General features: G+C 45.5%; 2 protein-coding genes and 1 long non-coding RNA gene across 3 annotated transcripts in view; 1 reads left to right on the forward strand and 2 right to left on the reverse strand.

Annotated features, from left to right (window-relative positions):
• LOC118517607 (serine/threonine-protein kinase ULK2) overlaps positions 1–22,915 on the forward strand; it is a 31,660-nt gene that overhangs the window by 3,652 nt on the left and 5,093 nt on the right. The window contains exons 2-4 of the mRNA XM_036063904.1: positions 319–492; positions 22,276–22,363; positions 22,723–22,848. Of these exons, the coding sequence (XP_035919797.1) occupies positions 319–492; positions 22,276–22,363; positions 22,723–22,848 (388 nt within the window). The remainder of the gene's footprint in view (positions 1–318; positions 493–22,275; positions 22,364–22,722; positions 22,849–22,915) is intronic.
• On the reverse strand, positions 2,182–16,143 carry LOC118517609 (oligodendrocyte-myelin glycoprotein). Its single transcript, XM_036063905.1, has 6 exons — positions 16,051–16,143; positions 9,142–9,547; positions 4,948–5,210; positions 4,362–4,882; positions 4,071–4,299; positions 2,182–4,000 (listed from the first exon to the last, which is right to left on the reverse strand). Exons 2-6 carry the CDS (start codon positions 9,210–9,212, stop codon positions 3,498–3,500), a joined length of 1,587 nt encoding a protein of 528 aa, XP_035919798.1. The 5' UTR covers positions 9,213–9,547; positions 16,051–16,143; the 3' UTR covers positions 2,182–3,497.
• LOC118517611 lies at positions 17,731–19,471 on the reverse strand. The gene is made up of 3 exons (XR_004908332.1): positions 18,440–19,471; positions 18,292–18,362; positions 17,731–18,192 (listed from the first exon to the last, which is right to left on the reverse strand). It is a non-coding gene; the product is annotated as an uncharacterized LOC118517611 (long non-coding RNA).

The raw sequence follows: 22,915 nt of genomic DNA on the forward strand, positions 1-22,915 counted from the left end.
GAAAACGAAATTGTAAACGATTGCTTCTGTTGAAAATTTCAATCTTATCCTTCCGCCCATCTACCAATACTACGTCTTAGATGGTTGCATTGCAATATATTTCCTGGTCGTTACGAGGGTCTCCATCCTTTTCCAAGGACATAATCGTTCCTTCTCAAACAACCCTGTACACATTCCGCGCTCTCCTGGCCCCGGATCGTTCAGGTCTCATCACGTTTCGCTTATCTATGCGATGAGTTACTTTCTTTTCTGTTTACCTTCCACGCGCTGCTTCGAGACTAATGAAGCATTTTCACTTCTACCGTCCCGTTACCGCAGGCACACTACCCGGTGGCGATCAAAAGCATCACGAAGAAAAGCCTGGCCAAATCGCAGAGTCTGCTCGGGAAGGAGATAAAAATCCTGCAGGAGCTCAGTGCCCTGAAGCACAAGAATGTGGTTAAGCTGCTGGCCTGCACGGAGAAGGATCAGAATGTGTTTCTGGTCATGGAGGTAAGTCGATTGTTGATGATTTTTTTTTCTTCTACTGTACTACTAGTCCGAGGTAAAATATTATTATGAAATATTAAAAATTGATAACGAATAGAGGAGGAGTCAAACCTTGAAAATTCTGGAACTAGCTACCAAAATATGTTTCCTGAGATTATGATTGTACTATCAAGGGGTTTTTTTTTATTGACGAACATGTTCTAGGTTTAAGTTAAACTGTATTTAAAAAATGTTAATGTGGTCCGGTGGCCGAGGCTACACACGACAGGACCGGCGTTTAAATCCCATCCAGCCAAGCTCCCCGTACGCCCGGCTCGGTGAAGCCAGAAATGGCAGGCCCGAGACCCTTAGAGGTTTTAGTGTCCCAAGGAAGAAGAAGAAGTTTTTAAAAATGGTTGGAATGTGTATAACGGAACTTGGGAAATTAGACCTCCATCAGGTTTTATTAATGATAAAAATTAAGGTTAAATAACGAACTGAGACCACCTGTACAGTATTCCTAGTATCTATATGGACACCACCATGAATTGTTTATCATTCTGTTGATACATCTGTATATAAAAGTTCGGGGTTGTTCTCAAGGCCTCTTTTGCGGCTTGAAAAATGAATCCCATCTGGGCCGAATCCCACGCACCAAGTGATTAACTATCCAGCAACGCTACACACTTCGAAGGTCGTTACGCCTCATGGCAATACCATAACTTTTACCTTGAAATATTTCAAACAGCATTTTTCGAGTGCGTTCTACATACGTTTGCGTTCGTTCTTGGATGGATGTTCTCTTGCAATCCTTCCGTTCAAATACATCTTATCCACGTGACCGTTACCCCGTTCACGCAGTAAATGATACCGCGGGGATAACGATTTTTTCTCTCTTCTTCGTTATTGCTCCATTATTTGCCTTGATGCATGCAGCCGCGCTTCCTGTTTTGCACATTGGCGAGTTAATTGCAGAAATTGTTCGCACGGTGTTTTACTGGCAACCGGTTGGTGGGTTTTTGTTTAACAGATGACGCAAAGACCATCGACGTTCAGGTTCAATAATGCCTTAAAGACGGGGTATGACGTTGGGCGACGACGGACGTCGCTACATAGACAACACATGTGCAAGAAAATTCGCGAACACTTTTCGTTTTGCACTTGTCTTTGTATTGTTTTCTGTACATAGAGTGAAATTTGGAATTGGAAGATGTAGTATAAAAATAGTAGAATCATTTTTGCTGTTTGACGAAACTTTAACTGCTTAATGTGTGTATATGCTTAATTCTTCTACTGGCTGAAATGCTAAACATAGCGAAAGCACCACTCCAACGTCCAAGTGTATGTAAATTAAGCGAGTCCAAAAGCGTAAGCCAAAATCCATTGCTTCGTTTGTGGGAAAGCGTTCCTTACGGCTCGCTAGGCATGGCATTTAACACCGTAAATAGGTACGCAAGCTTATGTACCGGGGAACTTGAGGCGACTGACTGAGTAGCAAAACTTTATGGGCTTCGTTAGGTCCATTCGTGTCACGCGAACGTTAGAAATCATCCATCTAATAAATATAGCAACATTTTTGGTTTGCTATTGTGGTTACATAACTCAACATATTTATGTATGAGGCAGTAGATGAATTCCTTGAAGAAAGCTCTCGTACTGTAAGGTTTCTTTCATGCCCTCCAAACACCTCAAAACTCCTCACGAAAGCAAAAAGTTCACAAAATGCGCATCTCATTTTATTTTATCCGGTGCTCCGGTGCTAAGTGTGTCACCTTTATCTCTACAAAGAACCATCATCCGCACTCTTCCTGCACTGGTGGGATGACAATGTTCTCCTCCGGTGTACCAGAATTGCTACTATATTACAACCGAAATATGTGATGTTTGTTGCGCGCCTTACATTACAAGCTAATAGGTTTGATGGTACACGTGTTTGACCAAATCTACCAAACTCTAGCTCTACTACCCTCTTTTAATGGATTGTTATATTTCTTGTAACGAAATATTGCGCTCGACTGGGGAAATTATTAGTTCTATGATTCAAAGATAAGCACCCTACCAACCAGCTGCAAGTGCGCGTCATTCTGTGTCGTTATCGGGGGAAAAAATCATTTTAATATCGATTACACAAACAAAATTCTCTCTAGCTCGAACGTAGAACGTGTGTTTTATCTTAGCTCGGTTTTAGTGATGGAACTAACTCACTCTTCCTGTGAGAGCTTCTCGAAACTACTTTTGCCACTAATTTGGTGTTTTTTTCTACTTAGTAATTGTAGCCATATGTGGTCCATATTTTGACTGCTCCAAACTGCCCGATCAAGCTCACCAGCTTGCTGTTGTTGATGACGATAGAAGAAAAGTATGAAATTTTATTACACAGATACTTCTCGTCCTACTATTACAAATATCACGCGCTGTAGCCTAGCCTCTGTCCATCGTCGAAAAAAAAGGGGGGAAAGGATGATGATATAGAATAATGATAGCGTCTACTCCTGGCAGCCCTAATATAGAGATATATAGCGTCTAGTTTTGTGGCTATTACTACTGTTGCCGATGCTTTCGCTACCGAACGCTTGGCGGGACCTATTTGTTCCTAGTTCGGTTCCTATATAGGTTTTCTGTTTTGTTTAGCGTTTGTGTGAATTGAAGAATTATTTACAAAACATAAATGCGTTACACAACAACAAAAAATGACAACGATCTCCCCGGTCGGTTGATGTCATGTAACCACGTTCTGGCAGCACCCAACCGTCCGCTCTCCCCCCGCGAATGTACCGACAGCTCTTATTGAAGACGATGTTACCTAATACTTTGTAAGTAATATCACATGCACTGATGATCATACTTGTCGAGGATGGGGGAAATACCGGCCGAATTCAATTCATGGCACACGTCTCACGCATTCACGCACCGCTTCGTTCGTCTGCGCGAATGTCGTGGATTGATTTCCCCGTTCCCAATTGATCTGTTCTCCTGTATGTTTGCTTTTCATTGGCAAAACCTCGGCCTCTCGCTCTCGCTCCCCCCTTTTAGACCTTGTTGAGGGGGACCTCCTCGGCCGGTCGCACTTGATCTGTCGGTGCCGGGCGTCGCTTCGTACCGCACAGTTTGTTCTTCATGCCGGTTCGCCGGCAGATTAGTCCGATGATAATGCTCAGCACAGTCACGCCAATGATGCCCATCAGGATCTGCTTCATCGTTTCGGGCGATATCGACGAAAGCAGTGTCTGCTCACCGTCCTTGTGGGAGTCGGATCCGGTGGATGATGTCTTGATCACAGCACCGTCTTTCACTGCCGGCGAGTTGCCGGCGGTGTGCGTGATGGAAGCGGACGAAGGTGATCCGGATTGTGAGGAGGAAACGAGGCTGCCATTGAATCTGTTGCTTTCGCCCTTCGGTTCGGTAGATCGTGTGGTGGTCGGTTGCAGTGCCAGATCGGACGATTCCAGCTTGGAGGTGGACGATTTGTAGTCCTGCATGATTTCGTTCAATGTTTTCTGTGGCTTGCGGGTTGGTCGGGGTGTGGTTGGTTCTGAAAGATTTCAATAGAAGGTGTTAAAAATGGCATCAATGTTCAGAAGGCACATCAGTGTCACTCGTACCTTTGGTCGTGTATACGGGTTCGGGAGTTTTCGGCAAATCCACTATGATGCTATCCTCGAACGAAGATTCGGACGCCAGATAGAAGCAGCTAATGTTGTGCGACGTTATGTCAATTACATCGATCCGTTCCAGCTTTTCGCATAGCTCGCGCACCGTGTTTTCGGACAGCGGTGGTAGCCGCAGGTGTATCAGATTCGTCAACGACTCGAACATGTCCACGCTCATTTCCTAAAAGCGAAAAAAGAATGAATTAATATTTGTACAGCTTTCCAACGACGTTCGAATCGTACCTCATCGAACTGATTGCCGAAGAGATCGAGTAGCTCGAGTCCTCCCAGTTCCTTGAACGTTTCGTCCGGTATCTCAGTGAGATTGCAGTTCACCAAGTATAGTGCTTCGAGCTCGGGCAGCTCCAGAAAGGGACCGTTGTCCGGCAAGACGATAGGGTTGTTGCTCAGGTATAACCGACGCAGCGATTTGCTGGCCTCCGCAAAACAATCACTATCCAGATGTGATAGCTGATTGGAGGAAAGATCTAGCAGCTCCAGTTTGTCCAGCTTAAGCAGTAGTTCCTTGTCAAACTGTTCGATCGCGTTGTACGATAGGGTGAGTTCCTGCAGTCCCGTAGCGTTCTGGAGCGCCTCCACGTTTAGCCGCTTCAGATTATTGTGGCTCAGATCCAGCCGAATCACAACACTGGGCAGAGTGGAGGGGATGTCCAGCAGGCCACGGTGGGAACAGTTTATGTACTTCATCCCTTCGAAACAGCTGCATGCATCCGGGCACGCATATTCGTCCTGCTCCGTAGAATCTGTAGGAGAGCGGAAGGGAATTATTACACCGTGCATTGGACCAAAAATTGAAGTCCTTTCTTACCGTCCGCATCACCGAAAATGATCACCGCTGGACTACCGGTAGTGGACGTTGCTTTGGCCGTCGTGCCAGATGATACTGTCGTGGAGGATGATGCTCTCGATTTATCACTGTCACCGGTCTCATGCCGTGCCTGATCCGTCCCGATTGGTAGGGGACCACTGATTTCGTCGTCCTCGTCGTACGTATCGTCGTACTCGTCCGCATACATGTCATCCCCGTCGTCCGAGCCATCGTCTTCGTTCTTTGCGTGCACTTCCGAAAGACTGCGTAAAGAAAGGATGAGAAGCAGAACGAAACATAGTAATAAATTGCAGCAGAATGCAGCACCGACACAAGACAGATTAGTTCCGTGTGTGTGTGTTGGGAGTAATTATTTTGGTTTGTTATGAGAAATACGAGCAATATTTTATTGCATGGAACGTTTCAACACACCATCTTCCAGCCTTTGCAACATAACGCTCCGACAGGAATTCCAGCGTTATCATGTATTTGAAAGGTATCGATGGACTTTGACTTCCTCTCTTCTGATAAGCTACCAATAGAAAGGGACTGTTATCAACGCTTTGCACATGGTGTTTGTATCTACCGCTACGTCAGCAGGGCAGCCAAAATGTTTACTGATGCTTTAACATTTCTGCCTGTATGTTTTATGATTTGGCGATGAGGTATGCGAAAGGGACGAACGAAAAATGCGTCATACCGAGGTACCAAGGTGTTTGCTTGAGCCCACACCAGCCAGCCAGGTAACGGAAGACACCTGATAGCTTCAGCTAACGATTCACACGCACACAAAAAATAATATCCCTCGAACCTGGATCAATAGTTTCGCTCAATCCCTGCCCTGCCTGTCCGGTCAATCTAATTCAATTAAAGCACGGATTGAAGTTCGCGAACAGGGGGGGTGTGATGCCTTGATGAAATCTTCCCAAGAGGAGCTCAGCTCCGTGGGGTAGCGCAAAAACAAATCTCGAGCTCCAAACAAATCGGAATTGCTCCTGCTTCATCCTTCTTCGGTACAATTTTTGTCACACACGCAGTTGTTGGCGCGGAACACGGAATCAAAGGCCCGCAGCGCTAGTTGAGAAGGTCGTGCGTGTGGGGTTGTTCTGGTGGTTCCTTGCTGTCGCTCAACAACAGTGAGTTTGCCTGGAGTTTGTTGCGCTTTCCGCGATCGTTTCGACAGAACGCCGGGGTGTCCGTTGGGGAAAACGGGGAAGGCGCGCATTAGAATAATTGAATTAAATGAGTCGGCGGTCCCTTCTTTATGTTGTGCGCCGCGGCGTATCAAGTGTCCGGCAAGTAGTGTGTCGTTTGGCGCTAGTGGCGTTACTGATACATCTGCGTTTCTCTCTCTCTCTCTCTCTCTCTCACTCCTGGTGCTCTATACATTGCCAGTATACCTCGCGATACTAAAACCGGGTGTTGTTATTACATCTATTACTTCCTGGGAGCATTTACAATCGAGGTCAAGGGTGGACGAAGTGATTTGGTATGCGTTGATTCGATGGCGCAGCAACCTGTTGTAGAGAGAGAGAGAGAGAGGCAGGGTCGCTCGATTGCAGAAGCGCATGATGATGGGAGACCGTTTCCGTGGCCTAGAGGGAACATATATATCCGATTGCTCACTTTTCAACTGCCGGGGGATGTTTGGTGAGTCAATCCCCGGCCCGGCGTATCTAATCTACGCGACGTCTTTCCAAAACGTCAGTGTCGTCCGGTAATACAGGTAATTGTGAAATGTGTCTTGCCACCATTTTTTTTTTTACTTACTGACGAAGCAATAATGTAACAAAGTCAATATTTGGCTAAATCTACTCGAATCAGTGCTGCGTGGAAGGGGTGAATTCCAGTAAGTTCCCACCATGAACCATCACCGCTAACCGATGTGGTCAACGGTTAGAGAGATCTCGTCATGAGTTTTTTTGTTGTGAGAATCATTGTGAGTAATTCACGAACTCCTCTCAATGCTACCAGTCGCTAGATAAAGTTCCTTCACACCAGGAAAACCTCCCTGAACACGCCACCGATGAAAATCGAAAGTCCACCTACGATTCAATTCTTGCCAAACGGGGATCAATGGACCAGGAAGAAATATCGCGCACGGATAAGTCGTACGACACTGCCGGCGTCCAATCCAAACTCGGCCATGTCACGTGCTGTGCGCCGATGGATGCGTGCTGTGTGATGTAAAAACGGCGCAGGTTGTGAGACCGGTTCACTACCCCACAATCCAATCCACCCAGTATGATCTCCGATCGATCGTTTGTTTGCCTGGCCGCACCGGACACCACTCGCCCGCTCGGGAAAAGATTAATCTGCTGCGCTTTCCTTACCTAGCCAAGCCCGGACAGAAAGGTGCGCACTGCAATTGCATTCGCTCGAGAGACGACTGCTGCGGTTTTCGCCTGTGTTACATTCCCGGTGGTGGTGGCGAACTGCCCGATCGCCAAAAGGCGTAGGCATTCGCGCCGAGTTGTGGGGATTACGCATTTGAAGGGAATAACACATAAAACCGTACACAGGCGCAATTGCGCAAACCGGCTCGTTTCCCGCAAAAACAGGAGACGCGCAATGAAAGTTGCCCGGCATAGTTTTCTCTTCACTCAAGGGAGGGGGGTATATGATGTGTTAAAGGCCTTCCCGGGTGGTGCTGCTGTGTGGTGGGTAGCAGTTGTTGTGGTTTCCGAGTCGTCTCGGCAAGTGCAATGAAATTTACTGGCCTGCCTATCGGGACGGTCGACATATATTCGTGGAGAGTTAGATTAGTGTCTGGGCCTGTGACTTCCAGTGCACGACTCAGTACTGAACCTACAGCCCTAACATGCTCTCCCAACACTACAGTATTTAAGCTGCCCCCGGGAAAAGGGTACAGAAATCTGGTCGAAAAGCGTCACTTGCAAGCCGCTAATTAATCATAACCAAATAAACCGTGCACCATCGCCATCCACAGTCCGAAGGTCTGTCTGGTCTAATGATACGTTTCGGGGGAGAGACGATGGACGTCGCCGTCGTATAAATAGTTTTGGGGGGAGAGTTGTCGGGAAGGTTTAATGAACCTTCCACCTATCGTCGGGTCGGGTCGGGTCGGGTTCGGTGGTCCAAGAACCTAAAAGACGGGTGAAGCCAAGACCGCATGTGTTATTGGTTGTCGAGCTGTCGAAAATTGGAAGTCCAAAAAAAACGCTCACTACTTGATCTCTGAACTTTGAACGGTCTACTATCGGGATGGGGAAAGAGTAAGGAACGGATAGAGTTGTTGTTTTTTTGTTGGGGTCTACATCGACCTCTTCCTACACCTCACTCCATGTGCTAGCCACGTGCCTTGCCCGAGTCGTGTCCTGTGTCTTTTAATTTCCAGTTTGCTCCCGTTTAACTTTAATTGGTGACTCTCGACGCTCGTTTTTGTTAAACGTTGCAAGGTAGTACACCACACTTTAATCGCTTGTTTGTTTGGTAAAGTCTTGTTCCAGTACCGGTGAAAAAAAAAACGGCACGCTTCCTACTTTATATCCCCGATTATGTTGGACAGCGGAAGAAGCGTAATGGCTGGCACTTAAGTCGTTGTTCGTACATCAATCATGATGCAAAAAGGAAGCATGGATTTCGAGTGGCACTGTAAGCATAAATCCACTTAAGCCACGTGGAACGCTATTACGCCATGTAACAACAGAGTCTCGTTTGTTTTACGGGAATTTCCCCCCAAAAAAAAAGTGTCCATCATGCGTTTTTCTTCCCAAAGTCTCGGCTAACATCTCAGGTCACTTCCGAACCAATCGACCATCCCTTTCGAAGCAAGATTAAAGTTCATACAGCGTTGATAGCGCCACTGATTGGGGAGGCCTTCTGTTCAGGCATCATATATGCCGCCGGTTCATTCGTGGTGTCTCGCTCGCTACTTGTTCTTTCTGCCCTTCTGGGCTAAGCAAGCACCATGCTCTAGATTGCAATGTTGGTGGTACGTGAACCTAACTGCGTGGCTATGCGTTGTGTGGTGAGATTTAAAGAGAGAGAGAGTGAGAGAATGGAATCATAATGATTACGGGTGTGTGTGTCGACATTATTGTTGCGTTTTTGTGCCTTCATGATTGGCGTTGATTACGTCCTGATTTCCTGGCCCCGTTCGAATGTGTTCGACCTGACCGAGCGAGTTCCGCGCTGGCTTCTTAAGGCGCGAACGAACGTTGCTTTTCTTACCTCGTCCACAGCAGAACCGTCAGCAGTATCACCACCGGGACCATATAATCCCTGATCAATCTGCGCCGCATCGTTGTATATCTCTCGGGGGTCAGGCAGGCAGGCAGGCAGGCAGGCAGGCAGGAATTTATATATAGAGCACGCCGGCTCTAATTGGAGAAGAACCGTTTCACTATTCTTTTACAGTCTTCAATAACACTTTCTTCAGATGTGTGCACGTTGTCTTTTACAACCCTCACACCGGTAGTTACTGCGGGGAGTTTTGGGGGGACACTTAACTGAACTTAACACAGAAAAATCGGGCCACGTTCTTCGAAACACGAGACCTTCTACAAACACTTTCCTTTTCACACCGAATCAAGCAAGCATCACCATCCTCATCGGAATGTGACGGCACATACACTTTCTGGAATGTAAATAAGTAATCGATTTACAGTACAGCGTAACGCAATCTCCGTCCGTTCTGCACTATTCTAAACCTCCTCCGGGATAAAAAGTTCCACGACGACAACGACGACGACGATGTTGCTTCGTGCACGGTCACCACGCAAGTGACGTTTTGCCGATAAAGTGCTACTACCGTGCTGCGGGTGACTATGCCCGAAGCACAAGCAACGCCGTCGCCATCCGAGCCATGAGCATGACGACGACGACGATTGGGGTGGAATCGCGTTTGTTTTGTAGCGAGCGGAGGTTTATGCTTCTATGTGTATGGCCGCGTGTCTATCGCGCCGTTGAGCCAGTAGTGTTTTCCTTGTGTGGTGTCGGAAGGGGAAAAGCCGAAGAGCACCAGGGACAAACACGATGGTTGCATGTTCCCACCTTTTTCCTGGTGCGGCCCGTATGAATGTCTCTGTCCGTGTGTGTGTTTAAGTTTGTCCATTTCACCATATACAACGTGCATGTGCCGGCTTTTCCGAGCGTGAAAGAAAAATTGTGCCCCCGGTGCTAGCTGCGCTAGGGTTTTCCTTCTTGTGTGTCGTCCGGTGAAAGGAACTCCGTAGGAACTCCTCTCGAGAGCCAAGCCTGTCCTTCGTACAGTGTCAACGAGAAATTGAAACCGATTTATTATTTTAAGACCTACCCGGTAAGGTAGGTACCTAACACGACCGTCGTCGTGTTCTTTCCAGTGCCGTCATTTGAATATGCATTTACACAGCAACAACATTGATCGGTTGTGGAATCTGTTTTTAGTACACTTCCAGGAGTCAAAAAGGTGCGATTTCTTTTGATATTATTTTTAAACAAATTGATTTTTGAAATTAATGTAACGGCTCTAACTCTTGCCTTTCCTAAGCAGAGGGTGATTAATGCGTACTTACAAAGCTTGTGTGTGTGCATGAGATCGATTAGTGCGCCAACAATTTTGTACATGGAATTGTTGTATTTTTGTTTACTATTTTACGCTTGTAATTTAATGTTTTTGCTTAATAGTTTTGCAAGTATTGTTCACCGTAATCGGAACAATTGGTCATGCCACAAGCAGCAATATCGGATTACAACAGACCCTTTGCTTTGTGGTTTTAATATTTTTTCCCCTCACAAGCGCTCCAAGGAATAAGCACCATAAGAAGCTTTGAAAAATTTATTGCTTTATAATTTTAGAAGAAAAACAAGAATTTAAATACCACTTCTTGAAAGGATTCAATCGAGAAAGTGAAACACTCGATCCGAAGGTGCGCTGTGTGTCTTCTGTGCCGCTTTGTTGGCGGCGGTAAGCCATCGTTGACCTTTTGGGGCGGAACACTGGGGCGGAGGTCGGAAAACCGTTTTTCCTGCTGGGGGTTATTTATTTATTCCGTGTCTCAGGTTAGCTTTTTTGTTTTCGTTGTCCTTGTGTGTCACGAAAAGAGTTGGCCCGGTGCTAAGGTTGGGTTAAGGAGGGTTTTCCTTCCAAACCTTGTTTCCCCACTGTCAGACAGTGTCAGAAATTTGTCGTTTGTAGGATGATTTTGAGTAGCGTTCTTTTTGGCTACATGCAAGGCTTCCGCCCTGGCTGTATTTGTCTATAGCGTTGGACATCGTACAATAATCACGATAGCCAAATATCCTGCCCGGTTCTTGTACAAAGTCGTGAACCGTTAGCAGTAGCGTGATGGTTGGTCGAGTTGGAACTATGGGTTGGTTGATGTTGCTTTTTTTACGCTTCAAACTATCCAAATAGATAGAGCAGCCCGCAGGAGTGGCATCAAGAACGCTAACCACCAAACAGCCGGTGCTGCGTGTGTCTGGGACTGGGGACATCCGCTTATAACTTTTACCCCTTCCCCCCCAAAAAAGGGGTTTCTAAACCCACCGAGTTTGTGGCTTTACGGTGTGAGAGTAATTAAATTATTCCCCGGACGACCGTTACCATGGCGTGCCGTGGACGACAGCCAGAGGACGCAACCGGTAGAGACTTGTTTGGCAGGCGGCAGAAGGATGAATATCATTTTGTATGATTATTTTCCAGTTTTTGTTTGGGCAAGTTTAAGCCAAATGGTGGCCGTGGTTAGCAACATCTGCTAACGTTTTGCATAAGGATACAATATGCGTCTCTCTCGCTCTCTCTGTTTGCGCCAATCTATGTGTCTCGTAAATCCTTCAACTTCGATGGCGGCCATTTGTGGTTGCTGGGCTGATGTATAAAACCACCACCAACAGGCACCAGTCAATTGAACCCATCCATCAGATTCGATTGCTCGATTGATTAGCATGACATATAAAGTGTGCACCACGCACTGCAGACAAGAGTGCCCACAATTCGCACACCATCCCCCATCTCATGGCTGTGTTGTTCTGCGGCGTGTCGGCGAGCCCAAATTGAACCGTTTTAATTGGTCGGAGTCGGTGTGCCGGAGCCCGAAGACCGATCTTTATTGCACCAGTTTTGCACGCGCAGCAGACACAAACACCATCCGTTAACCGTTGCCGACGCATGGGAGGACGCATTCGCATCTGCAAGATGTTAATTGAATTGTCCTCTCTCAAGCAAACTCTACCGCATCGATGACTCACTCATCTCGTGTGTGCTTCGTCCTAAGTAATGAAATCTGTCTTCCTGTGTGTTCCGTCCTGTTGTGGCTGTTTTTGCCAACACAAGACGGTCTTGGGGGTTCTCAGCAATATCGGATCTCGTCGATTTCGTAGAACGCTTTCCTCATATTTCAGTGTAGTTCAATTTCTTTAAATAATGCACAATCTAATTCCCCTGGTTGATGTAAGTACAATTATCCGGCTCTGTCTGCAATAAATGAGCTTCAAATAAATAAGCTCAACCGCACCGAACGATTAACGATCGGACCATGCCACACTATGGGGCACTCTCTCTCTCTCTCTTACTCTCTCTCGACCACCGTATGGTTTGAATTTGATCGGTATGACCTCGGTCTGGCGCTGTTTGATGCACATATATTGCAACAGTAGGCTGCAGTTGCACGGGATTTTTGACACGATTTGCATTCGTACGACGCATGCATACTCGCGCCATGCACATCCATTCAAATGCGAACTCAAAACATCAGAACGCCCCACAAGAACGTGCCGGGAAAAATGGTGTGCTGTAGGAATTAAATCTGTGAACACCACCACACCACCCAGGGGAATGGACGCGCGGTATCGCAATGCAACGGTGGAATATCATAACATCGGACCGGACACTCCTTTCTGTCTGGCCTGGCGCATGCATCGAGCTTTTTCTTCTAAATGAAAAACACATTTAAACATATGCGAAAAACTGTAGAATTTGGACCAACCCGCGGACGTGGTGGATAGTTCTACCGTTTTTTTCTGGAGGGCTGTTGCCTTTGTTGGTGTGCGTCCGATTGATGGCTTGTCATTTGCGTTTTTGTGTTGGGGATGTTTTTGGGCTTTTTGATTTCCCGGTTTGCGCTTTTCCTCGGTGGTGGGGGTATTTTTCCCCCGAAAAAACCCGACGACGAGCGTGGTGAGTGGTCGCACCTCTTTAGGAAATGCATGTATCGTGTACTATTTCGTGAAGCATGAAGCAGCAGCGACCGTACGTTTGATGGCATGATGTGATGCTCGCTCCACCATGCATAGAGCCGGTGCTACCCCCGGCTTCATGCTTGATCGTTCTGTCCATCAAAAAATCATCACACCATTTCATCAGTGTACACTCCCGGGGGTTTTTTCCCCGCCACGGGATGGTGTGACCGGTAGGAATTGGCCAGGCTTTCGGAAGTGTTAGAAGAGTTGACAGTAAAATTGTTCAATCCAAATTTAGGTGTATGTGGGTTGCGAGAGAAGTATCGTGATCATGATTTTTCAACTGCATATCATTTCACTTTCCTTGTGGATTGCAACTGGGTTGTCTAATAATTCAAAGTCGTCTCTTTCGGTGAATAAGCCAAATAATTCAAGAGTCTGTATCAGTGTTCTGTCTAGACACGACGAAAGCTCTCGGAACTTGAATAAACAAAACGGTACGTAGATTCATTCTGTTTCACATGCAGTTTAAAGCATTTATGTTTGTTTTGATGCGCTCACATCGTCACAAGTAGAGCCTCAAAAGAATGTTTAAAAAGAGTCATTACTGGCTTCCTTGACTTGATTATACCCAGAGCTGGATAGTAAATCTGTGAAGATCGGCACTGTTACCGCTTCAGCTCTTAATTTTTCAATGGAATTCCAAAATCTTGAAGACTTCACCCGTCATTTGGGACCTTGTTGGCCTTCTTACTTACTTACTACTTATTAGGCGCTACAACCGCTTTACGGTCTTGGCCTGCTGCAACAATCCTCGATACCGCTCATGGTTTAGAGCCGTCGTCTGCCAATTCGTTATCCCGGCCGTTCTGGCGGACGCATCAACGCCATCACTCCATCTCAATTTGGGCCTCTTTCCGTGTGGACGGTCTAAAAGGACTTTACGGGCTGGGTCGTCCGGTGTCATTCTCATAACGTGACCAGCCCATCGGAGCCTGGCGAGACTCGTTCCACCTCGTTCCACTCGACCATTCGTTGCACGATGGTGAGACTATCGTACAGCTCGTAGAGCTCGTCATTGTAGCGCCTCCTCCATTGTCCTTCCACACATACGGGGCCAAAAATTCTTCTGAGCATCTTCCTCTCGAACGCGTCAGTTTTGGACAGAGTCCATGTTTCAGAGGCGTATGTGAGTACTGGGACTATAAATGTTCTGTACAATCCCAGCTTCGTCCGTCGCGACAGGTATTTAGAGTGGAGAAGTTTCCTAGTCTGCATTCAAGTGCTTGGCCTATTCTGCTACATTTACCCGTAGCTGCAATAGGCACGTCCTGCGTATTCAGATACCGATCTTTTCATATCCAATTAATACACCTCTCTGCTAGTGAGTAGAAATGCAGTGGATTTGTCAAACCCTGACCTAAGACAATTGTTTATTAGCACCCACTGTCTCACATAGTAGCGCTAGCTGCACCTTGATATCTGCCAATTCTCATCAGGAGGTCGTTCCCGAGTCAGTCAGTACATTCGACCCTCAATCTCGCAGACGAGAGACGAGTATAGCCAGACAGCGATCGTTGAATATTCTCCGGTGTGCAAATAAATGACCGGATGGATCACACATTACCATCTACAGTTCGTTTCGCGTAGCTCCATGAACGATTCCTTAGCAAAAGTGTACGATTTTTACACATCCCTCCCAAGTTTAGCATATAACACATTCAATTTACCACCGCTCTTGACTGTATGATTAAGCAGGGGTATGTGACTAACTAAACTAAAAGTAACGGAGCTTTTGTTTTTGATCGCGGCCGCGATCGCATTGACGTAACACAATCCGGTGACTGACGTGTTGATGGTATTGTGTGTGTTTTTTTTATTGTTCCATTTTGCCCATGTGATACGCGCTGGAGGGACGAGGAGGTCTAAGGTCACTTTGATGCATCGACTGCATATCTGGTGACGAGTAAAACACACCCGAATTGATAACCGTGTGGTTCCACACACAAGCAAACCCACTGAGAATAGGAATCTTATCTTTTTCATAGTGCCAGATAAGCTGCTTGCGTTTCGTGTGTAATTACATGGGGTGGGGGAGAAAAAAAAGAAGTCATACACCGATGTAAAAAACAGCATACTCCTCGTGAGGTGCTAAAATCACTACACCACACCACCGCCATTATATTACGCTGACATCTCAAGATCGGATGACGTTTCCCTGCTAATTTCACTTTTCAATAAACGGCACAGGTGCGTGCAGGCGTCAAAGCGAGAGAGAGAGAGAGAGAGAGAGAGAGAGAGAGAGAGAGAGAGAGAGAGAGCGCGTAACTATGCGATAAAAAGATGGAAGATCCCAGGTGAAATGTGAAAGAAAGAGAGAGAGAGAGGGTCTACGCACAAACAGGATCAAGTAGCACGGTTTAACCTAAATATTCGTGAACACAGCAGTGCGTGTATAACACCGGATCCCACAACCTTTGTGCATACAATTATCCTTGAACTTATTATGCGCGATTATTACTATACACGCACGCACGGCACCACCTTGTCGGATGATCAGGCCACAATCCGTATCGGTCATTGTTGAAATGCGTACACACGGGAAGGAGGAGGCCATACAAGAACCCATGCCTTCTTCCCATCTTATGCACACCCGCGAGGGCACTTCGTTCGCCTGAGATGCAATGTTTTTACCGCTATCTCGTCACTGCGACGAGAGAGATAACCTCACATCGGGGCAGAAAGCTATCCAAAACCTATTTCCCACACGCAAGCACTATATTGTTTTTTAGTTAGGTCCCAAACATTAGCACAAAATCACTGCCCGCAATACTTTTAAGATCTTGTGAATCTTGAAAAGTGCTTCGCGTCGCCAAAATATTTCGCTCCAGTTTGTGCGGATGATGCGCCGATAGAATATGCGTTTAGTTCGTATGTTCCGTGGGTGCACCGCGAGCGCTCGCGGCGTCTACCGAAACTCACATTACAACACGATCACGTTCCGATTACAACTATAGCCGCAGCTTGATGTAGCGTTTGCACAAAGCCTCACCATACTCTAGTCTACCGGTTCATCAAGGTGGCGGCGGGTGGTTTTACAAACACCAATACCACTATACTCCGCGAAGCTGATCGACGCGTACGCACGTTTACGTTCGCTGCTGACGTCGGTGGTGGTGGTGGTGGTGGTAGTGTGTGCATTAACGTACAAAACATTTCCCCAGCACGCACACAGCAACAAAATGAACCAAGGGTGTTTCTACTGCGAGTGAACTGCAGTTGTGTTTATAAATTTTTCCGCACGCATCCAAAACCGGACAAAGTGTGTTCATTATTCTTTTCACTTTTGTCTCGCGCGTTACTTTCCTTTTCGGTTGCAGGATTTTTGTATCGTGCCTTCTCTTTCGCTTGCATTGTGTTCTTCGCTTCTTTCTCTTTTTAAAACATGTTTACCGCTTCTGTACATAAAGGATCAACCTTGACACAGTTAACTTGATCGTAAAGTGCGCATCCGGGCCATATGTTCCTTTTATTATTTAATTTTTGTGGTTTTTTTGTTTTCTTATTTTAATATTTATTTCTACTAGCTAAGTATTTAAATTAATAAGGACAAAATTAGACGATTTTTTGTTGATACCGATTAAGGGTCCTAATTATATGCTAATTGAATTACTTTAACCTCATCAACAAAAGTGTGGTTGTTATGTGTGTCCCCTTCGTTTTTATCAAATCAAAGCGAACGGTTGAATGGAAGTGGTAACCCCCCCCCCCCCCCCCTTCCCATACCTTTTTCATTGATTTTCTTCCTCTCGCACATCTCAATTGAATTGTAATCGTAACGAAATTTATGATAATCCACCTTTTTCCCTTTTACCCGAAAATTACGCTCATGCTGGTTTGGCCGTCGCCACCCTGCTGTGTTCGATTAATTGTTACCGCAAAGCAAATTTTCCACAACCGAGGGCATTAAAAAGCGAGCAAATCCCCTTTTTCCGTACGACGACAACAACGCCAGGAGTAGTCAACAATGTTTGGGCCAGCGTTCGTTCCTAGCGACTCCTAGGGGCATCTGCATCTGGTTGGGTAAATATTGTGCCAAAGCAGTCAGCCGCCAGGACCAAATCGGGGTCTGGGTTTGGGTTGTGGAACAGTTGCTTTCTTTTTTTTTTGCGATGTGCATCACGTTTCTTTTGGTCGCGTGAGGTTTTGGGTTTAGCTAATTTTAGCGTAATGTGCGCCGGTGGTGGTGCTGTGACAAAGACCTGCCGATAGTTGGCAAAGGAATGGATCGATAAAATGGGAAGGAATCATAAACTTCTGCTCGTAAGAAATTTGAATACTTTGTGCTAATGATGCTTAAAAGAGCTAGAACTATTGAGGAGAATAAGTATGATTCATACATTTACATTTCTGCTACGTAGAATTTCTTATATACATTCAAGCTTAAAATGCATCCTAATGATTATTATGTATTATTTCATTCAACAAACAATTTTGCCAAATATTTAATAAAAATTTGAAACAATCTTGTTAAAAATAATAGCATTCTCAATTCTCAGCAAATTATTATTTAATTTGGAATGTTTTTTTTTAAATCTATAAAATAAAGTTTATTCGAAATTCTTTTTTAAAATCCTCTTTTCAGAGATTTTTATCTAAATCAAGGCATGACAGTAATTCTGAACCCTTCATTGCTTCCCTTCAAGAAAACACTTTCTAAATGAGGCAAGACAACTAATTTAAGTCGAAAAAATGAAACTTTAATAGTTAGTATGAAAGATAGATAGCAGCAATACATACGAGTCGTTTTATTATAATAGAACATGATAGCTTTTTTATCGGTCTGAATTCCGAATATTAATTGTACTGTGGTGACCACGGAAATCGATGGTCATTCAATTTGGTCTGGACATTAATTCGACTGCATTTTATAGCCGGCCGGGGGCTATTTTTTCACTCCCTGTCCTCACATTTCCCACACACTTTTGCTCGATTGCTCATCTCCGGAATCGTCAACATTCCCAAAAAAAAAGGGAGAACAACACCACCACCATATCGAACATAGAAATATCTTTTTTTTTGTTGTGTATCTACTTCCTTGCACACTATCAGCTGCATCAGTTGCTGTGCGGCAAAAATAGAGTGCGAAAAGGGGGAAAATTTAGTTATTTGGCAGAATGCGTTGCTCTCTATCGATCTTTCTGTGTGTGTGTGTCTACTTACCTATTGCATAAAATATTGACGTCGCATTGGAAATCCATCGTCTCCTGGCAGTCAGATCCCTCTGTGCGCTTCTACGGGAAGGGAGAGAAAATCAATTTGCACAAGAAATATCGTCCCTGATTCGTGTTGCTCGGTGCAACTACTCTACCGTTATACGTTTCCAATCGGAATCACACTGTCGGAACAAGGCGTCGATCAGAACCGGATACACGGAAGGATAATATCATCCACCCGGAGGAGAAGCGCCCTTCGATGTTTCTGTTCCATGCGCGCCTCGGAGGAAACGGTTCCTTGGCTGGCCTTGACGCCTTAAACAAGTTAGTTTATGGAAACTATGCTCGGCAAACGAAAACAATGGCATCGTGCTTTGTTTGTCTTCCTGTTAGATTTCGGAAAATTTGTTGATTGAAGAGGCGGGGAGGCCTTGAACCAGGACAGGCGGGTGTCGTTAAGACGGGTTTTTTTTTTATTCTGCCGTTTGTGATCAACCCTTCAATGCAACGGAATAACGAAAATGTCATAAATTGTACTATAAAACGTTTTAATTGATCTATAAAGAGGGGGTTTAATTTGGCTTGATTAAATTGAACCATACAATTTAAATCGCTATACATAATCAATCAATTCAGTTTAATAGCAAGACACCGATAAAAACTCCCCTAGCTTGCTTGTCAAAGGATAATAGCAAACCGATCAATGTGTATTTAGTTATCTAAAGGCAGCACGAGTGTCTTGTGGGTGAAATGGCTTGTTTTTTGTTGAATTATTGGCAGCGTTAGATTTGCACACGATTTATGGATATTTGAGTGTGGCAAACAGGCAAACCCTAGGATCGGCCACACCACACCGGAAAGGACGACGCAGCACAATCAATAGCAGAGGAAGCGAAACTTTACACTCTATGCAAAATACAAAGTTTTACGACAAAGAAAGAAGTTTTACGGGAGAGAAAGGGAGGTTTTTGATGTTTCTGTTGTCTGGCTTTGGTAACAAAATAGTTCAGTTCCGGTTACGGGGGTATAAGGGTAGCGAAATTCTTGCGCTTCTTGACGTTACGCCCTCGATAAATGTTTTTTAGCGAGGGTTTTGCTGGCAACTTGAGATGAGGGTGTGTCATAAATGACTCATTTTTTGTGACCTAATACAAGTTATTTTTTTATTAAGAGGATCTGATTTTGGAATTTTACTAAGTTCTTGTAATTTTAGATAACTCGATGGAACACTCGCCTTCACTAGACGATGTGATCTTACTCCAGGAATAGTGTTATGCGATCCGGACGGAAATCCCGTGGGATGAATAGTGAGAGTTATCACCATCAGCAGCCGACTCTTCGCACTGCTAAAATTGTGTGTCCCCTATATCAACTCTAGCGCGCTCCGAACCCTTGCCCGGAAGAAACGTTACGGCTTGACACAGTGTCGAGGGGGAGGTGTCTTCTTGCAATCCCAACCATCATCCTCTGCCACTGCTTTCCGCTAATGAGTTCGGGCGATCGTTTTCAATTAGTTCTAATGTGATGCCTCGTAATCTGACCGTGAACTTGCCTGCGAAAGAACCGGGGACGGCGCATTCCTTTTCAATTGCTCACAATTTTCAAGAGTTGTCAAATTGTGTGTTGTAGACAACCAGAAAAACCCGCAGCCAATGTGTGCGCTGGCCTAGCCGTTCTTGTGTGTGTGCTATCAAAAGGGGTCGGCAAGTCTTGCTCTCGTTTCCTGTGAGCAAGGGGATCTGGACACCCATTATGGTGTCCTCCAACCCCCCAAAAGAGAAAAAACCTCCCGAGCAGGACTACTTATGTACGACGTTTGAACTCTACCGTGAATGTTGCTCCGTCAGGCATTTAACGCGCTTCCTGCCCGCGTGGGGTGGCGAATCTTTGAAAAACACGCGCGCCATTTTCCACACTCATAATTCATTATTTTACGATCAGCAGGGCAGTGATTTGCGTCGGGGGGGTGTGTTTTTTTCTGTTGTTGTTGTTGTTGGGAAGGATAAATAATGTACGCATATAATAGAAATGTTTTTATTCTTCTGATTTTACTCGCAGGAGGATGATGACTATTCATACTGCTTGGCCAATCTAGCGGAAGCCGATGTGTTTCTGCTGCGCGGCAAACAATAACGTGACAGGCCCTTGTTTTGTACGATGGGGTTTTAATTAGTATGAATATTTCAAAACCCTTCGTTTAAGGATTGTTTTAATTAAATTGCTTCTATAAGGATGGTTTAAATTTGACTTTAAAATTGTCTACTTCATGAAGAATTTTTAGGTCACTTTAATGTTCTCTCCTTCAACCCATAAGGACTATATCGACGTATCAAACCCCTCCAAAAAATCCTCCCCTGTGTCTGCGCTTCTCAATCGTGTGCATAAAAAGTCATAATTGCTGCAGCGCGCGACCGATGGATCGGACGAACAGTGGCAAACCTTTTCCAATATTTATCATTAGCACCATCGATTCCCGAAGGAGACTTAAGCACTCAGTGGAGGGCGCAAAGGGTGCACGGTGTACATGGGATATGTACAATTGTTCTCACCTCACGTCATTCATCCTCTATCCTCCCTGAGCGCGACATTTCAAAAAACCGGCCAATTGTCTGACAATGTCCCGCATATGGGTAGCGGTGCATCGGTGGCGTTATGATTTTTGCCCGTCCGTTGTTCATACATTTTTCAATCGATAGCCTCAGACACCTTCGATGTGTCCTCGGTTTCGGTGCAGCGGGCAGGACTCGAATTGTCCACAAAAACCCCTGGTGGACTGCTGGTTGGGCATCAAATGACACAACGACTGGAACGGCTAGACTAGTAGCTGGGTGGGACTGGTTGCTAGAATTGTGGGAGGTGAAGTGTGCTTACCACACCAGAATTTCTGACAGATGTTTGTTTAATTAGACCATGGCAGTCGGGGGCGAATGGAATAGAACCGAAGCTGAGGAGGGAAACAACCACGAATCCCTCGAATTTACCGGGCTAAGGACAATCTTTTAAATATCGCACTTTAGGTGCCGCTAGTCATAACCTTTTCTGGCCGGAAGTTGAACCGATGCACTTCATAAACCGTTGTTGTCGACGCAAGGGCTAAAACCCCGTCGGAAAGTCCATCGAACAATAGGGGTAGGGCAAGCGAGGCGAACGAAGCGCTCGACGGGGGCTAAAGTATGTTTCAACCGCTCTCACATAATGCTCACAGCAGCGAGGAAATCAATTGGGGTGTTCGGAGAGGATGACAACTCTGTTCCTCCTGTTTCGGGCGAAATGGGACTCTTTAGGTGAAGAGTTCGATGATGGTGTGAAATTGTAAAGATATGAGCTGGTGCTGTCGAATGAAGGGTATATATTTGGCCATTACCACCGAAGAGAGAGAGGTAGACCGTATGATCGTAATCTTCGAAAGATTCATTTTTGTCAACTTTCTCCGGGGGTTGGGAAAACAATTTGTTCCTTTAATGGCTGCCAGTGTCCAATCTGCGGTAGACAGCAGGTAGTACTGTCCGGGCGATGTGAACGTTAAGCTAGAAGATGAATTAGTGTCGTTAGTGTGTTTAGTGTAATGGGCGGCGGACCGGTTGGTAGAGGCGACAATGGCGCCGGTCTTCATACGGCAGGACCCGGGGTTCAAATCCCATCCGGACCGTTCCCCCGTAGTGTGAGGACTGACTATCCAACTACACGTGGTCTGGTAACATCAAGTCTAGTAAGTCAGAAATGGAAGGCTCGATCTAAAGTTGAGGTCGTTTGGCCAAATAAGAAGAAGAGAAGTGTATTTAATATCGAAGAACCTGTTCTTTATAAAATCATGAAGGTTCTTTTTCAATAGTTCAATAGTGATGTAAAAATCAGCTCAGAAATATTTTTAACGCTTACTATTTCAAGCTTGACATAACATAAATATTACTCTCTTTAATCGGCTTTTTAGTAATTAATCCGATAAACTAAACTAAACTGTGCCCTTTTCTTTCCTTTTTTCCATTTCCAGTACTGTAACGGAGGAGATCTGGCCGATTATCTAGCAGTGAAAGGAACGCTCAGCGAAGACACCATCCGATTGTTCCTCGGACAACTGGGTAAGTGATTGCCCCGGCGGACGGAAATCACGTCCTTTAAAGGGCTGGAACGAAACTATAAAGCTATGAGAAGCCATTGCACAGCACCAATCGACTGGTGGGATGTTACTTAAACGTCCCTTTAAACTTTATGAAGCACGTGCACAGGTGTAAATACATCGTTAGAAGCCACACTTAATGCTCTCTTTATGTGGCAGGGCTGTAAAAAGTATAACGTTCTCCAGGGAATTCCCATCCGTTTCGAACAGAGTAATCATTTTACACAAAATAGCTTTAAAGATTTTCCGCAATGGATGGGAATGATACATAACTTTATGTGTGTGTGTGTTTTTTGCTTTGCGTTCTCTTTCTCCCGGCAGCAAACGCGATGAAGGCCCTGTACAAAGCGGACGTTGTGCATCGGGATTTAAAACCGCAAAACATTCTTCTCTCCCATGCCTGCGGAAAAGGTTTACCCTTACCGTCGAAGATTACGCTCAAGATAGGTACGATGGTTGTGGATGGTTGGTGGTGAAGGTGGTGTTTGCCCCTCTCCCCCCCCCCCCCTCCAAA

This window comes from Anopheles stephensi, chromosome 2 (genome assembly GCF_013141755.1).
Source record: "Anopheles stephensi strain Indian chromosome 2, UCI_ANSTEP_V1.0, whole genome shotgun sequence".
Classification (NCBI taxonomy): domain Eukaryota; kingdom Metazoa; phylum Arthropoda; class Insecta; order Diptera; family Culicidae; genus Anopheles; species Anopheles stephensi.

Bases quoted from the DNA above. Each gene is read 5' to 3' on its own strand.
- LOC118517609 (XM_036063905.1), bottom strand. From the start codon at position 9,212: ATGCGGCGCAGATTGATCAGGGATTATATGGTCCCGGTGGTGATACTG. The intron at 4,300-4,361 runs GTACGATTCGAA...TTTCGCTTTTAG, and splicing joins TCGGCAATCAGTTCGATGAG to GAAATGAGCGTGGACATGTT. The intron at 4,001-4,070 runs GTACGAGTGACA...GAAATCTTTCAG, and splicing joins ACCCGTATACACGACCAAAG to AACCAACCACACCCCGACCA.